Here is an 18,554-nt window from a genome sequence, read left to right as displayed (position 1 = left end):
TTTTCAAAACCCATCTGATCTCCTTATTACCCTCACTAGCTTGAGCTTCAGTCTCAGGAAGGTTTAAAGGGAACACCTAGCTGGAGCTGTGTTAATCTTTATTTTGTGTGATGAGGATATACTGAGATATGTGTTGGAATCAAGCTAGGCTGAGAAGCACTATTTCATAATGGTATTACACAATGCCTTTCTGCTGTGTACACTCTCAGATACAGCTATCACCTACAATGGAAATGTCTGTATCTGAAAATAATGACCCGTGCAAAAGAACAGAAAGGGCAAAGCCACACTATTTATAGCACTTGGTGCAAGAATAAAGAGTATCTCCAGAAGATCTTTTCATGGGGTCATGAAAGCTTTCAGATTTTTCCATTGTATACAAAAGGTGAACATTGGTAAAAAAAAAAAAAACAATTCTGGTAAATAAACATTGGAAGTTAAAGACTATAACAGTAATGTGTAAGTCTGATACATAGGTTTAAACACTTACATGACTTCATGCTGAACTGAATAAGACAGGAGGTGAAACATGCATTGCCTGTGTTGGTGTCTTCCTTTTGTGCTTTGGATGTAGAGATCACTACAAGACCCAGGGGATTTTGACTGGTTTTAATTGGATCCATGATTTACTTGATTTGGATTAGTGAATAAGCTTTCCAATGATCTACACACTGGCCATTTAAAGCTCTGTATGAAACCTGCAGGATTATGGCATCAGTTGGATCACGGCTGATGGCCCTTGAAATGTTGGTACTTAGCATGCTTTGTTTGGCAGAATGCAACGCACTGCTTGCTCGGCCAAGACTGGACCGTAGAAGGGCAGGATCCATTTTGGCCCACCTCAGTGAGGCTACCCAAAAATGTGACCACAGAGAAAGTCTGGACATTCTGGCCAGCTCCTGCAAAGGATATCTATCACAGATGCAGGACTAGTCCAGGAGGATCTCAGCATCTCTGGCTTGGGGGTGGAAAAAGATGGGCATTTTCAGGGAAGAACAATGTGAAAATGAGATTTAAACTGCATGAATCAATTATCTAAATGTCCTTGCAGGGGAAGGCCCTGTCAACAGTGAGTATCTTCACCTTGTGACCTAGTCCCATGTATAATTATATACTGTATGTATGTATGTATGTATGCATGTATGTATGTATGTATCATGTTTATATATATTTATACAATGGAGGAGAACTCTAGTGTCAAGCTGAGTCAGGCTGATGCTATGCATATGCCAGGCTAAACTAAGAACTCAACTCTGAGAAAGCCTGTCAAGATCCCCAGGAATTGTATTTATTCTAGTTATTGTTTTCAGTCCACAGTACGTCTTTATTCGTGGTGTATAAAATATATAACCAGGAGCAGGCAACTCATTCAAATTAGAAAGCCATGACTGGTACCATTTCTCATAATGAGGAATCAGGCTCATTTTGGCGCAGTGTTTAAAATGGATCAGTAACATGAGAGAATCATTAAAACATGTTCAGGCTATATTTTAATTCTCCAATATTTCATGCTGTTCTTCTAATCAAACACATATTTTGATACACTAAACTGAACTTAAACATAATTCAAATAAATAACCTTGTAGATTGCACATCGATGAAATTAGCTCATTAACCAAATACTTAAAACCAGTGTTCTTATCTGTATTTCTCTAATAAACCTAGATGCCTAAATAAAATGGTAATGATGCTGCTAAGTTACTTTGGATAAGGAAGACAGTAATAATAATAATTTTACAAAACCAAAGATGATTGACTTTATTTTGAATGTCAGAAAACAATATTTTTACCAGAAATCAATTAGTATACAAATGCATGCTTGGCAATTTCCCAGATACAGATAATGTACCACTGATTAACAAAAATGTTGAATGGGAGCCACAGTATGTGAATGAATTGTAACTTATTCCATGACATGGCCTGTTTTCAACAAAGAATTACTCAAAATAATGTTTAATTGAACTACAGTGATGGAGGTATACTTTTTTAGATGTAATGCAACTACTTGAACACTGTTTATTTCTTTTTTAACCAGGCAGTGCAGAAACTCATGCAGTAGGACACATGTTTTAGAGAAAGCATGTGTGTGTTTAAAAAAATAAATGAACCAGCTGATGAGACAAAAGAAACGGATTACATATTTACTTAATTCATGTTAGCCCAGAACAGTAGGCCACATGGAACACATACATTTCAGTTACACACACTTGCACACAGCATGTTGATGTCATTTTGTTTGGAGAAAATGTATAATTTGACTAGTTATTCATATGAGAATGGTGATTCAATAGTACAGTGAGGTGGATAATTATGTACTCTTTGGTTGTGTCAATATTAAAAAGCTCAAAACTGAGCCTTAATAGATGAAGTAATAGCCTGAAATCTGTGTAACACTGTCTCTATGTTGCAACATATGATGAAGTGTGAAAGGAAAGCTGTGTAAAATCAATGTGTTGAATCTTTCCAGTTTAATTTGATCAGCTGGTATCATCAAATTGTTTTGTAGTGTTTTGTGAAATGGGTGATCCTCAATTCTTAAGCATCGTTGACTAATCGTACACCATATTCATTACTCATAATTCCTTTGTTATTTAAAAAAATAATGTAAAAAAAATATCAGCACAATTGTTATTATATTATAAATAAAAAATAACATTTTTCATAAGGACACAATATGAACTGAAAGAGAGAAGGAACAGTACAAATGAATCAGAATTAAATACAGTATAAAATAAGATAATTCAGTTTGATTCGAAATAAAATACATTGAGGAATTTAACTGAGAATCCACCCATTAATGTTTGAAATACAGTCAGAGTTTATTGAAATATTCTTGTTTTATACTGTTTAGTACTGCACTTTAAACCCTTCAAAATGGTACCTTCTACACACAATCAGAAAATATAAGTTTATCATCATATAATTCTGTGCTTTGTCTTCTGAAGATCAGCTATTATTTCGTTAAAGTGCTTTGAACTCAGAACATAGTTATTTCATTAACATAAGGTAAGTATGATTTTAGCATAAGTACACTGGACTGTCATTCTGCCCTTCTGGCAATGTGACTCATGTAAACTTTGTAATGCTGTTATAAGATGCATGCCAAACACTACCCCATTCACATTCTAGTGGATTAAGGAATAAACGATTTTATGTTCTTTAAAATACCACAATAATGATCTTTAATATAGTATTTTTTTCTCTCTTTTTATACAGTATGCATTACAACTCCATTAAAGAACTGCATGCATTAATAGACACAAAATAAACTGGGACTTCTGGAAGATAATTTGCTTTAGGTAAACTACACTATTATTGCGAAAGCATGTGTGCTTAGACTTAGTACTAGCATACAAGTGCTTACCAACCATAATAAACTTGACAATATTTATATATAATTCACAAAACTGTATACTATAGGAAAATATTTATAAAATACTGTACATTGTTTGAAGTATAAGCATATATTATTCTCACACAACCATACAAGTTTTACCAGTGTTTGGTATCAAAATTAAACCAATATTTGTGATTTGGTAATAAATTTGCTCACCTTTCATGCTTCTTTTATATTTTCACACACTACTTAAGACATCAAATATAACAGACACACCAAGATTTACAAAACATTTACAGTGGATTGGGAAGGGGAAGTATATACATTTTTTTCTATCAAGTAATAAAATGACTACAAAAAACGAAACTAAAAATACTATGTCAGGTGAAAATTGGAAGAATCTGTCTTTGCAGCTGAGTGTGTTAGTGACCACGGCCCAGACCGAATCCAACCAAACTTAAAAACACAGTGCTTAATAGGTAGTCACATTCTGTTGAAGGAAAACTCCACTCCTGTGACAAGCAGTCAACAACTTTTGGGAATTGTAATCTATTATTAGGGTGTGGATTGGAGTTTGTGTGGATCTGGTCTGGCCCAGGCCTGCTACTGAAACAGGGTTCTAGCAGTATAAGGGGTAAAGGGAATACTGGGAAAGCATTTGCACTAGATGAGGAAGTACAAGTTTTCAAAGCCTACACCACCAGCTAATCTATGGCTGGCATGCAGTCCAACCACACTGCCTAAACATGTCATTAATATACCACAGTCGTATTTGGAGATCTTCCAACACTTCATTTGAAATAAAGATATTTCATGCTTAATTTTATGAATGCATTTTTCCTTAAATTATATTTATGTCTAATTTAAATGTGAAGAGTTTGTTGAACACTGATTCAGCCTACTGCGAAGACTCCAGTAGACTGAACTAAAATAAAATGATGGTGTGTGTAAACATTTGACTGCCACATAGGAATGAATGACAGTTTACATTTTTTTGTAGGCTGAATCAGTGCTCACTGAACTCAGAAAAGATACAAGTGATGAATAAATATTGTTTAATGTACAATATTGATTAAACTAAACAATTCACCAAATCACCTTGTTTAAAAGAACGAAAGATGTGAAATATAAACTAAATGTTGCTGTTTACAGTGTAGGCAGGATGCTCACAAATTAGTATTTTCCTGCCACAAGCAGTGAGAGAGGCTCCTCCCACTTCATTTTATTTGTAACAAGCCAGCTCACTTTCAAACCTGTTCAACTATTGGTCACCAGTGTGTCTGTCAGTTACATTGACCAATAATCTTCTTTGTCAGGTAACAATTTATAGCCTGACCTGAGCATAAATTCCTTAGTGAAAGCATTGAGCATTGTAGAGAGGTGCAATCATTTCATAAAGAGTACTGATAGATGCAGATCAAGTATTCCTCACCTGACCATTGTTTGAGAAATACAGATTTGAATAAAATATATTTTTCATTTTGCAATAACGATTTTTTATGGAAGATCATATATTAAGGGTTGATGTGCAAAAACACCATCTATTTATATTATGCTATTGACATAGTACTGAGTTTCATAATATTAACCAAACTAGAAATATTACCCCCCCCACCCCCTTATTTTTGTAGTGTATTTACTTTGATCTCTGTTATCAAACTGGTTCAATCATAAGCAGAGTTAGTCATCTAAAGATTAGCTAATTTACTAAAGTATTTGGGAAACCAACAGTAGACACTGTTAGACAGTACTGAAATGTTTGGTTGTACATTTCAGCTTTGCAACTAGTGCGAACAAGCCTGACCTTTAATTGAAGCTTGCATAATATGCATGTTATGTTTTATGACAAGAACAAATGTGCTTCCAAGAACAAATGCTTCCCAGCCATCTCAGTTCAATCTCATTAGTAATTAGACTTGTAGTATTCCGACTTGGTGCAGAAGCAAGCTTTTCTATTAAACTAATTCATTGTTATGAAAATAAAGGGAGATAACATTTTAAAATGATGTATTTCAAGAGTGGTGCTTTATATCGCATCATGAATTTCCCCTTTCACAACCCCATTCATTGATAAACCAAAGAAAAGAAGGACATAAAAACAGAAGCAGCACAGAATTATTGATTCCCAGCAACAACACAAAAATGCATATTTCCCCATTATTGTTTTAATACTAGAATATAAGATTCACACGTAGCATGTTTGAGAAGTGTTTAAGGAAAAAATTGTATTTTCAAAAATTGAGTGACATGCTTCTGCAACATATGTTCACCTCTTTTTATAATCTCTATTGTTTTCATTATTAGTTTGTGTTAGGGCTTTTTAAAGAATATATATTTAATTCAATTGTTTGCTTTCTGTATGTTAAAATATGTTACAATTTTCAGGTCAGCTTATAATTAAAGGCAAAATTGAATCAACAAACTTCAAAATAAAAGCATAAACTCCATAAAATATATGTTCCATAAACTCTTCAGGTTTGAACATAATATAAGGCAATTCAAATTAAGCAATTGACTACTATGTTTTTATTTTGTTTTATGTTGGGAACAAATGTATTTTAATGAAATCATTTAAATAGAAGGAAGATATACAATTTGTGCCAGTCATCAGTAAAAGCCCTAGAGTGTACAAGAGGTAAAAACTATGCAAAGTTCAGTACCGGTATAGTCCCAGTGTAATAAAGCACACAGAAACAACAAAAACACTGAAAATATTATTGCACTCCTTACGCACTTTCTGCTTTAAACCACTCATATGATCCCATGTAACCTAGTTTGATTTTAAAATGTACAGTCCTCCTTTTAAACAATTACTGTGTTTACCCACGCTACAACAGAAGTAGCCATAGTTCATTTTTTGTAAACATTGTTTGATTCATTTGGTAATTTGGTTTAACTGGTGCAACGCAGACATCCACCAAAATGTAATGTTTATACCCGGTCAAAGGGAGCTGAAAGGTTCAGAAATGTAGTTTGGCTGACAGTGCTTATGTGTTTCATATATTACGTTACATACCTGTAGAAAGTAATTATCAGGATATATACTATTGTATTGCACCGTTTTTGAGTTTGGCTGGGATTAAATCAAAACTTTGACCCACCCGCTAATAGAAAACTACAGAACTGTACTCAGTTGTGGCTTCATTTTTAGTAAGATGCCACTTTCTTCTAATCAGAAATGTAACCGCTATGATGTACAGGTTTGTAGTTTGCCATTAGCGGGTGGGTCAAAGTTTTGATTTAATCTGGCCCTTTGGGTTCTTTTCCTCTTTTTCCAATGTGTACAAAACCTTGGAAGAAATTAAATACTGAAAATTAGGAGTGAATGAAACCAACTGGTTTAAAATGTGTCTTTAAAGTTAAGATGAGCAATTGTATTAAAAGAATGACAAAATAATGTATGCCAGAAGATACCTAAATAGATTTGTTTTTCGTATTTACATTTCAATGCAAGCAATCCTTACAAAGGAGCCTTTAAACGACCTGTTTCAATATGGCACTTCAGTTACGCTGAATTAATCAAATTGACACTGCTTGTTTAGAAAAAAACGGGGGAAATTGCCCCTTCTTCTTAGAGAATTGTGAACAGCTTAAATCTCTGAATTCTTTGATCTGTCTTTTAAAGTTAGAAAGCAGACTGTGGGGTGTTGGCAATGAAGAAGAGGGATCCGTCTCTAGAATTTATAATAATGTGTGGAGATCAGAAAACAAAAAGCATGTGTTGTAAATTATTCAATAAGTGAACGCCAATACAAGCACTTCATCGCTTCAGATCCTTAGACTGAAAAGAAAGCCAGTTTAAAAAAATTAAAAATAAATGAATAAGTAAGTAAGAAAATAAAACAAAAACAGATATATAAGGATGGATGGATAGAAAGCATGATTTCTAGATTTCTGTCTTGACAGTATTTCTGACCAAATGATCAAAAGAAAAATCGATAAGTTAGTAATTATTCCTAGGTTCACAACATCCTAAAACACCAAGTTGTGCCATGAGAACCATAGTCTCGCAATGTAGTCTGATACATAGAATTCAGTTAATTTTTAAGAACATAATTTGTATGTATTTTATTTCTTACATGATACCACAGGCTCTGTAAGGAAATAAAAGGAATATGATTGTCATTGTTGAAGCCTGATATCTATATTTTTAAGTTCTTCTACCCCCTGAAAATTATATTTTTGGTTTCTGAGATGCAGCCTGAATTGTATAGGATATTTGAGTAATTAAGGGGTTGTTGATTAAGTAATTATAGAAAGTAATTATACAAACAATAACTTTGCCCATCCCAGGTTAAGTAGGCATAACTAAATAGCTTAATTAATAACAAAGGTTCTAATAATGGCTAAAAGAGAGGATATTGTACTATTTTACTCTGAAGTGCAGATCAGTGATTAGTAAGAAGTGCAGTAAGTGCATCACAGAATTCATGATGTGTAATTCTGCCTGCTCTCAAAACTGCGGAAGGCCGGCGACTTGGCCAACTTTCTCAGTGATAAACTGTCTGTCTTCCCTTCTGGCTTTGCAGATTTACTCCTCTGGAATGGGTTCCGTGAGTTCCTTTGCCTGTCCATTTTATCGCTTATAGAGAAGCTTTTCCTCGTGTGGGCGTTCATGGTGTGAGAGTCTTCGGACGAGCAGCTGTTTGCCCGCTCCAGTCTAGACAGTGGCCCACACAAGGGTCCCATTATTGAACTACCTTGGCAGAAACCCCCTTTCTTGGGTTCTCCTTCCAGGTCCTCATTGTCTGATCCCGGGTGACTCAGCTCTGCCTCCCTCTCAGGGTGGGAAACACCGAGATCTTGTGGTTTCTCAAAAAAGGACCCCCCAGGAGAGCCAGAGCGTTCAGCCGTGGTGTGAGAAGTAGAGACGCAGCGGGTGTCAATACAGTCAGTAATGCTGGTGTACTCTGCTGCTTTGACTTGGACACCCATACCTCCATAGTAACTTCGAGGCGTGAACATCAGGCTGTGGGATTTGACCATCGGCGTGTCATCCAGGTAGAGCGGCGCCGCGGACAGGTAGCGGCTGCTTTTGGAGCGCTCCAGTTGCTGAGGTGGGTCCAAGTCCCAGTGTTGTAGGCCCTCAGTGACATGGGAAGAGCACATGGAAAGGTCCACAGCAGCACTGTCCTCAAAGACCCCGGTGGGCTCTGAACACTTTCCACTTACTGTGCTGTAGGTCTGACTGGCCAGGACGGCATCCATGATCTCAGAGTGCAAAGAGCAATCCCTGTTCAGTGGCATCTTCAGCGCCTCGCTCTCAGGTTCTGTCCCGGGGTGGGCCTCCTCCGAAGCCGACACGTAGATGTCAATGCAAGAGGAAGGCCTTCTGGAGGAGTCGTGAGTGACGGACAATGTGTTGATGGGGATTGGCATGGGCTTAGCCTCTTTGGAAGCAGCCACGGACTGGGAGCTGCTGGCTCTGTGCAGGCTCAGGGACCGCTCTTTAAAGAAGCCCTCTATTTTGTCAATGCCGCTCCTGTCTCTGGAGCTGCCCACATAGAAAGAGTGACTTCTCATCCGGGGGGCAGCAATGGTGGGGGAGGTGGGGGATATGGATTCCTCTCCCGTTTGTTCGATGGCCTCCTGGATCTTGTAGGCATTGCCCTCTTGGCTGTTGAAGCTGCTTTGCCTCAGGATGTAAGCTGTGTCGGTGCAGTCGGAGGAGGTCCTAGATCTGGTCTTGTTCATCTCCCCCCTCTCCACGCCGGCCACCTTCTCCAGCGCCGAAGCCATGCGGCCGATTATCTCCTCCATCTGGGCCAGGCGGATATCCACCGTCTGGAGGGAGGCCTTCATAAAGTGCTCGCGCTCGTTGACTTCCTCCAGTCGCATAGCCATGTTTTCAACTCTAAAATAAATAAAATAGAATCGTATTTTTAAATCACTTCTACTCTTTTGTGATTGTGTGACAGTCATGTGGTCTGGAAGATATTCTAAAATGGCCTGGACACATTTGTTGGTACCCCTTAGAAAAGATAATAAATAATTGGATTATAGTTATATTCCAAACGAATTAGTTTCTTTAATAAGTATCACACGTCTCCAATCTTGTAATCAGTCATTCAGCCTATTTAAATATAGGAAAGTAGTCACTGTGCCGTTTGGTATCATTGTGTGCACCACACTGAACATGGACCAGAGAAAGCAAAGGAGAGAGTTGTCTGAGGAGATAATAGACAAGCATGGTAAAGGTAAAGGCTACAAGACCATCTACAAGCAGCTTGATGTTCCTGTGACAACAGTTGCAAATATTATTAAGAAGTTCATGGAACTGTAGCCAACCTCCCTGGGCACAGCCGCAAGAGGAAAAGCGACCCCAGATTGAACAGAGGGATAGTGTGAATGGCAGAAAAAGAACCAAGGATAACTGCCAAAGAGATACAAGCTGAACTCCAAGGTGAAGGCACATTAGTTTCTGATCGCACCATCCATCGCTTTTTGAGCGAAAGTGGCCTCCATGGAAGAAGACCCAGGAAGACTCCACTTTTGAAAGAAAAACAGCCAGACTGGAATTTGCTGAAATGCATATTGACAAGCCACAATCCTTCTGAGGGAATGTCCTTTGGATAGGTGAGTCATAACAAGTCACATTAGGTCCTGATTCTATGTTCTAGGATCCATGAGTCCTGATCTGAATCCTATCGAACATCTATGGAAAGAGCTGAAACTTGCAGTCTGGAGAAGGCACCCATCAAACCTGAAACCACTGGAGCTCTTTGCTCAGGAAGAGTGGGCCTGTTAACAGGTGCAGACATCTCATTGAGAGATACAGAAAACGTTTGATTGCAGTGATTGCTTTTTAAGGTTGTGCAACTAAATATTAGGTTGAGGGTCCCATCATTTTTCATTTGTTTGATTATTTACAATATTATGCTGAAAAACAAAATCAATTGAAATCAAACTGATTTCTATGAAATATGGAATAAACAATGGTGGATGCCAATTACTTTTGTCAGTTTCAATTTATTTCAGAGGAAATTGTGCATTCTTCGTTTTTTGTGGAGGGGAACCAACAAATTGGAGCACGTCTGTATATATATATATATTTTTTTTTTTTTCTCACAGTGGCTATGTTAATCTGAATAGTGCCTTTAAACTGGTGATGACTGACCCCTAGATCAGTACAGTCCTTTCAGTAGCCATTGTTTTACAGTCTGTCTATACTGTGTGAGAGAAATGTTAAATCTCAGACTATTGACATGAGAACTCCATCACCAACCTTTCAGATGTGACTCGGATCCTTTCATCATTTGAAGAGTTAAACCGGTCATCCTTTTCTCTGAAGTATTCTTCTATGCACTGCTCTTCAAAGTCATGCACTTTCTTTAGCTCATCTTCCGTGATAAACAGTTCTAGGATGTCAAGAAAAATAATTAGATTGAATGTATTATTTTTTAAGATTGCTAAAAACCTTGCTAAGACAGTTACAATTCAGTTTGTGATATTTTGCAGTTATTTCAAATTAAGACAATTTATTGGGGATTTGCAAACCATTTTGAAGTAGAAGATAAGTGTGTCACAGTACACATACATACTTCCTTTACTCATGAGTAAATCCATTGCCAACTTTGGTAAATCAAGCCCTAAATATGGTATGCCACCCATGGGGAATCTACTGCAAGCAAATACCCAAATTAAGCTTTGTTGATTCGAAATGTCCTGACTTACTGAGGCCATAATCTCGTTCATCCTGATCGTCATGCTTTCTCCAGCGGCAGCAGAGGTGTTTTAATACCATGGTCATATGACTAAAGATGATGAGAGGTGGAGGCAAAACAGGCCGTTCGTGGAAGGTCATGATGAGCTGGTACCTCTGAAACTTCCACACCTGGTTAGAGATGGATTTCACTTCAAAGAAGGTGTTACTGTAGCAAAGCAAAGACAGTTGGGTCAGAAATTGTGGGTACATAAACAGTAAGCATTTGTTTTGTGCTTATGGAAGTCTAAAATGCAGCTTTTTTCCCTTGTATAAATATTAATATTTGTCTGCAGGATTGTAGTCAAGCTATACTGTGTTGTGATTCAGAATGATTCAGTTTTACACTTGATCTAAAAGGTGTCTACTGACCAGACAAAGATACTTGTTTTGTAGGGTGGGAAAGCAAAGCAGCAGTGAAAAACGTTATACAACGTTTTATCATACTCTTGCCTTTGCATTACTAGCACTCATATTGTTTATTTTGATTTCCCCTACGTTCCCTCTCCCTTAGCTCCTAACTTTGACTTAACATCTTGTCTGCACTTATCAGCTTTTACAATCTAGGATGTAAGACCTTATATATTGTTTAGTGTATATCTCGTATACACTAGTGTAAATTCTGAATTTGTAAAATGTATTATGCCTTGAATTGCACTGTATTATTGCACTTTGTATTGCTCTTATATTTTGCAATTTGCCATGGATAAGGGCGTCTGCTAATAAATAAATAATATTAATAATAATATCTTGATACATGCACAGTATCGAAGCACACAAGTGGACTGGACATGTCTGAAGACCGGAGGCTTTCTGAAACCACAGTCTGACCTATGCAGTCTGATATACACGACTATGGAAAAAAGTGGTCATGCTCAAAAAATTTAAACATTCTTGTTTATTTACTGGTTTGGGAAAGGAGCGTGGGGCTTGTTCCCACCCCTTTCCCATCGCGTGTTTAGTAGATCTGTGACCATGATTAAACTGAATGAGTGTTATGCAAAAACATCTAACCTCTTTTCCTGCCACCCACCTCCAGCCAATTCAAAACATGAAATCTGTTTTATGACATGCTATGTGAATTTCTTTCATCAGTAAGCCAGTAATATTGTGCGTGAAATATGCAAATTGTAAAAATGCAACAGGGAGTTTAAACTTACTTGAACACTGCTATTAGAAGATTTACCAAGAGGATATTGGCAACTAAGAGATAGCAAGCCATGATGGCTGGCACTATCCAGGCGCCAGTCTTACAGGGGGGAAGCGTTACAGTAGTACCATCTTCTGCTGTAATGTTCTGTCCGCATGGAGCTGCCAAATAACAAGAGAAAAGCATGAAGCCACACTGCTTTAAAGTTTGCATTTTTTTTAAAGAATGGCAAAATATAATGTCGTTCTAGTGCAGCCGAAATGTCCAGAACATGTTTTCAATGCGTATCTTAAAATATATTAATAATATATTTTGTTATGTAACTTGTAGTGTCAATATATTTAAACATGCTTCATATGTTTAAAATATATTGTCACTGTAGGTACTGAAAGCTCCGTTACCAGAAAATGTGTGATAAATATATTGTGTACAAAATATGAAGAAATGTATTTAAAATACATTGTATGTTTTTTCCATCAGGGATGGTTCAGTTGCTGTGGTTTGTGTAAAGGTAATATAAAATAAATTGATTTGCATATCCAAACTAATACGTGAAACACATAGGGTAGCCCAAAGAAGGAGAACTGAAGCAACAGAGTTCATACTTGCAGTTTTATATTTGCAATGTAATAAACACTTTTACAACTGAACCAAGCGAAAAAACAGGTACAGTGATGAAAGGATAGAATGTGTAAGGGTTAATCTGCTGCAAGGCAAGTCCCGAACATCTTCCATTACTGTCCAAGCATTTTGCAATGCTCTGGACAGTGTCCATGATGATGACACTGCACGTGTCTGTGTAACAGAGGAACAGAGATGATGATGGCTTTTGTCCCTGAGTTATTTCAAATGGGTAGCACAAGCCCGTCAGTAAGTCCCATAGGAAGGCGTGAAATGACATGGCATGGCATGCTAAAGTATGAAGGATGGACCATTGTTACGCCACGTTCCATGACTTCGAAAGTAACGTTCGATCAGCCAGATTTTTTCATTCAGTCTGTACTGTAGCTTCCTACTATTCACATCTGAAACAAAGAATGACAATGTTATTTCAGTTCTCTTTTTGGGCCACCCTGAAAATGTATATATATATATATATGTTCACTCAGAAGCTGGCTTCCATTATATATATATATATATATATATATTTAAGTATATGCACTCCACTCAGAGTTTAGCGTATGTCACAGAAAAGGTCTGTTTAGAATTAAGAGACAGAGACTGGTATGTTACTGAAATAAATATGGAAAGTAAGATTTGCATTAATGTCCCTATTTACAATCATCTGTTTTATGTTGAAATTTTCAGTAATTGTGACGCAATGGGAAAATGCTTCATCACTCCACAGAATGGCTTACGGTCGATCTGGTCTGCAAACACTTCTCCGTAAATCATCCAGTATGGCATAAAAAATATATTCCTGGCCAGCATCCAGGAGGGATCCTCATTTGGGTTCAAAATTGCTTGCCGTGCCACTCCAAAGCTCATCAGGACAACCAACATAATGATGACAAAATACATCATATCGATCATCTGTCAGAATGACAAGGGAAATCACAGTTAGCAATCTGTGTCTGCGTCTGAGTATTGCAAGTGCAATATGAACACTTTTCAAATGCACCTTACATAAAATTTGCTGCTGACAGTAGCATAGTTTATTAGCATGATCATCATAATATTTTTTATAGTTTAATTAATCAACTAATTAACCAAAACCCCAAAAATAAGTTAGGGTGGGCGTTTATTAGGTTAAAAAGTATTGTGTAGTAATTTTAAATGAAAGTCTGCTATCAAATCTTCTGATCTTCCTCTGCAGGAAGTCCTTAACAACGTCAGAAGTGTGTTTCATTATCCTCTTGGGAAAGTCTTTCATGGCCACAGATCAGCTCACCACGTGGGGTCATTCTATGCTTGGTTAAAGCTGATCAACAGCAAGTGAAAATATTTTGCCCACTCTGAAAATATCCCTTGGGTTGGTTAGCATCAAACAGGTCTTCTCTTTGGTTTTTTTCTAAAGGTGTGCTGTAATATCTGGGCAGCATAGGTCTCTTAACACACCCTATTTTAAAGAGCAAGTGTTTTGTATAGGCACATCTTCTTCTTACGTTAGTATGGATTCATTTTTGCAAATAATTGTTCTCATGACTGAAAATAGGCTGCTTGGTTTAGATAATCACAGTTACAAACCTAAATTAACTGCATAAACTACTTTAAGCATTCTAGTAACAGGTGTTAGTTTCATGGACTAAGTAACTGAACATGTCAAATGTTTTCTGCTACGTATTTTATCCAGCTGAATAAAAATGATTAGTTGATACACTCCCTCTAGTGGCACAATGGCTAAAACACAACTATTAACACAAGGAAATGCAATAATACATAAGCATGCAGCAGATGAAGTCATTTTTAAACATTGGACTTTTAACAAAACAAATCTAGCCAACAATCAACTGAATCAAGCAGTATGTGGTATATCAAATGATTTCTTGTTTAGTTCTAAATTAATATATATTTAAAATGATATTATTATTATTGGTAACACTTTACAATAAAGAGCACCAACCCTGTAAGACCTCACATAGCATATTAGTAACATGCTTTTTACCCTCCCCCACGCTCACCCTTACCACATGACTGAAATGAAAAGCACGTTTTTGTGTCCTAAGGCCTGCTGTTGTGGCTTTGCCACATTTGGTGTGGACACCTATTGATTAAGTGAGGTATTTCCCATCACATGGTAAGATAACATTTCCTGATCACGCTAATTAATTTTGTCTGAAGGTTTGGCTTCAAATTGTGCAATTTCAGGTAAGGCGATATACAAAAGTATAAAAGAGTGTGGTCTGTAGAAGTCCTGTGTTTAGGAATGATCTTCAAAATCAAACATTTGAAGACATTTTGGGAACATCGGGTCATAAGGTCATGAACTCTGAACCTGATGGCTGCAGTAATTTTAATTGTGTTCTATTAAAATAGTTATTGTTTTGTGCAATATAGTTTTTTATGATGTGAAAAGGGAGAAAAAGCAAATGCAAAGCAAATGCTTTCTTCACTATTGCATGTAAATCACACTGTAAATTCTACCCATATTGCATGATTACAGAACTTTATTACCTTTCCTATCTGCATACCTGCATTGTTTGATATTTACAGGTGGAATCTGTTGCTAAAATAGTTGGAAAGGCATCAGAGAGATGCAATGAATGTTACAATTTTGAACAGTTCATATAAAGTTACTTCTTTGTACAGGGAAAATATCTCTCAGTATTTTTTAATAGCTGTTTTAGTTAGCAACTCTTAAATGAGGTAGTGCATGAGGTATTCACATGTTATTCCTAAGGTATTCATAAATTAATAAATTAAGAATTGGTGCACATTACTGTTAAGTGTAACCTTATTATTATAAATTATTATAAAGAAGTAGTAGTTGGCCTAATGTAGAAATGTCTGATACATTCTCAGTAACATGGGTACTAATGCATAACCAAATACTACACTTGTACCCCTACACTGTGGAGTTAACAATACTTGTTAACTGTAGAGCAGTTCAGCGCTGCTGCTCCAGCTCTGTGGAGGACTTACCATCTTCCCGATCATCATGACATATGGCCCCAGGTACTTATTGACCCCAAAGATGTCCAGCAGCCTGATGTACCAGTAGATGATGTTGACGCAGTAGATGACGCGGCCGTAGCTCATGAAGGGGGGGTCCTGCAGCCGGAGCACCATCCCCACGGAGAAGATGAGGATGGCCATGAGGTCAGTGATGTTCCAGTACTCCTGCAGCCACACCTTCACCTTCTGTAACAGCTTCCCGGGCTCTGACATCAGGATCTGGAGACATAAACCCAGGGTTCCCACTCAATTCAGGGTTCCATTTTCCATGACTTTCCAGGATAATTTCCATTATTTTCCAGGAAAAAAGTAAAGTTCAAACTAAATATCCAAGAAATTAAACGAATTGATGACACACATATTTAATGCTTTCGTTTCCTAGAATTCATGTTTTGATTTTAGTTTTTTAGTTTTTGTAAATATTAACCTGACTTTTCCAGGTTCAAAAAATTTTCCCTGACTTTTCCATGACTTTCCAGGTCAGTGTTTTTTCCCTGCAAACCTCACTGCTAATACTGTGGTCCAGGAACACGCCATTCCCTCACTTACAAGGTAGTACAATTACAACAAGGGGTATTAAATGAGTTGCCAATAAAACTGACAAGTTAAAGTTAAATTAATTATTCTTCAGTGAGAGTTCTAGGGAAGTTACTCTTTCAATTCAGCAAAAAACGGACTGCAAAAGACTGGTGACTGCTGTAAACGTACACTCCACTTGGCCAGCAGATGGCAGTACATGACTATTCAGCACAGGAGATGTGAAATAATCCCTGCACCATAAATATATTAATTCTACTATACATTATATAGAATGAATCCAACTGTTATAATAATATGTGGACAATAATAATATGAAAACACAATTAGTATGAAGTTGTGACCTGTACCATTACACTACACTATATATATATATATATATATATATATATATATATATATATATATATATATATGTTTTATATTTGTGTATGCTCTCCATATTCACCTTGGTGGTACACACTAGATCTGGCTATGGAACACCTACCTCTCTCATTTTCTCTATCCCATTTGTGAAAATATAGGCAATTACAATCCACTCCTGAGACGAAGGCCACAAATCCATCTTGACCAGAACAATGTAGTTGAACAGCATCAGGTAACCAACGTACGCCATCTACAGAGCAGACACAGAGCAGAATTAGCACCAGGCTAATGCACCTGCTTCTATATGAATGACGGTGCACTGTCTAATCTGGAAAACTCAGTATCAATGTCAACAAAGTATTATTTTCAAGTACTAAAGCTAAAGAACTAAAGGATTTAGAACACACATAATTGTTAATTAAATTAGATGTATTGGATCAAATTATTGTTACAGTTGGGGTAGATCAATACTAAAAAATCAAACATTCAGAGCTACATGTCTATCGTTATGTTTTATTCAACTAATTATTTTAAGCTCCAACATCTAGGGAAGACAATGGACCATACAGGCACTCAATGTCAAGTCAATATAATGAGTAAGTAAGCATTTTGGTGTGGTCACCAAAACAATTATTAAATCAAGGAGTTTTAAAATTGAATTGAATGAATGGGATTTTAATTAACTGCACAACTTGTACTGTACCATGGAATAGAAAAGTCACACATGACTGGAAGCTGTGACGACCATCAATAAAAAGCCAGTGTTTTCAGTACATAAGTTTATTATATTTAAGCAATACCTAGTGGTTAATAAAATATAAGAATAAATATAAAAGATGGGTTTCTAATCAACAAAACAATGACTACTATTGAACTTAACTCAAGTATAGTATATAGTTGAAATACTCACAGTATGGAACCAAAATTTGACAATTGGTGCATTGTAAAACTCATAGATCTTTCTTCCAAATGGTATTAACCTGTGCCTGTTCTGGACTTCCTCCACGTCTTTCTTTCGGGATGATTCCTTATTTACTTTTCCCAGCATGGCCTGAGAAGAAAACGGGGAAAAAAGGAAAGGGAGGGGGAGAAAACAGAAAATTCTGAGTTTCAAAAACCAAAACAAATATTATGTAGATGACTGCACCATTAAAACTTTTTCCCCCACTGCAAAACATGGCTGTTCCCCTTAAGGAGGGTGACTAACAAAGAAAGAGTAAAAGCATTAGCCATTTTTGGTGCATTCCATATCCCTGACAAAACTGAAAAAACAGCCTTGAAAAGAAATTCTAATCTATGATGGGGTGACTGGACATAGCCCATAACCCAATGAATGGAACACAAAATCCTGCCAATGGAAATTACTGTACCCTCCTGGGAAATCAATTAATTGTATTGCAACAACCCGAGATTGCTTTGCATAAAGCAATTTAGCTCTCTGAAAATGATCCTTGAGCCAGTGAAACCTGAGCTCTGGAACAATGGCTTGTGTTTTGCGTGACTTATCTCCCCTACTGTACCTGAACTCATTTCCAGAGGAGCATCGTCCTTAGGGAAAAGACATTTCAGTGGATGACACAGGTATGGAAGTGGGCACCTCATGCTGTGCAGTGCCGGGTGAATGTCCTCTGCATTCCTTAGTTCATAACCGTATACATTTCTATGCATTTGTGATCCTAATGAGTTTTGCAATGCATTTACATGACTTGCAAATGTCAGTGTAAAATGAAATGGGTGCTACAATGTACCAGGGAGTTTATATTCTCAGTTACAAACCGTGGAATATAACATGACCTTTTCCTATTAGTTGGCCATGAAACAGCATGTTTTTACTGCCGACATTTGTA

The 18,554-nt window shown here is 37.0% G+C and overlaps 1 protein-coding gene across 1 annotated transcript in view; it reads right to left on the bottom strand.

Moving 5' to 3' along the window:
* Positions 1-1,729: 1,729 nt before the first annotated feature.
* trpm3 (transient receptor potential cation channel, subfamily M, member 3) overlaps positions 1,730-18,554 on the bottom strand; it is a 76,084-nt gene continuing 59,259 nt past the window's right edge. Inside the window, exons 19-27 of the mRNA XM_066711171.1 lie at positions 17,618-17,758; positions 16,829-16,957; positions 15,772-16,023; positions 13,536-13,722; positions 13,469-13,474; positions 12,200-12,350; positions 11,012-11,208; positions 10,563-10,695; positions 1,730-9,191 (exon numbers count right to left, since the gene is read on the bottom strand). Coding sequence (XP_066567268.1) covers positions 7,766-9,191; positions 10,563-10,695; positions 11,012-11,208; positions 12,200-12,350; positions 13,469-13,474; positions 13,536-13,722; positions 15,772-16,023; positions 16,829-16,957; positions 17,618-17,758 — 2,622 coding nt within the window. The 3' untranslated portion in view covers positions 1,730-7,765. The remainder of the gene's footprint in view (positions 9,192-10,562; positions 10,696-11,011; positions 11,209-12,199; positions 12,351-13,468; positions 13,475-13,535; positions 13,723-15,771; positions 16,024-16,828; positions 16,958-17,617; positions 17,759-18,554) is intronic.

Source organism: Amia ocellicauda, chromosome 8 (assembly GCF_036373705.1).
Source record: "Amia ocellicauda isolate fAmiCal2 chromosome 8, fAmiCal2.hap1, whole genome shotgun sequence".
Lineage (NCBI taxonomy): Eukaryota > Metazoa > Chordata > Actinopteri > Amiiformes > Amiidae > Amia > Amia ocellicauda.
The sequence above is the reverse complement of the archived record's forward strand: the minus strand, read 5'-3'. Positions and strand labels throughout refer to the sequence as shown.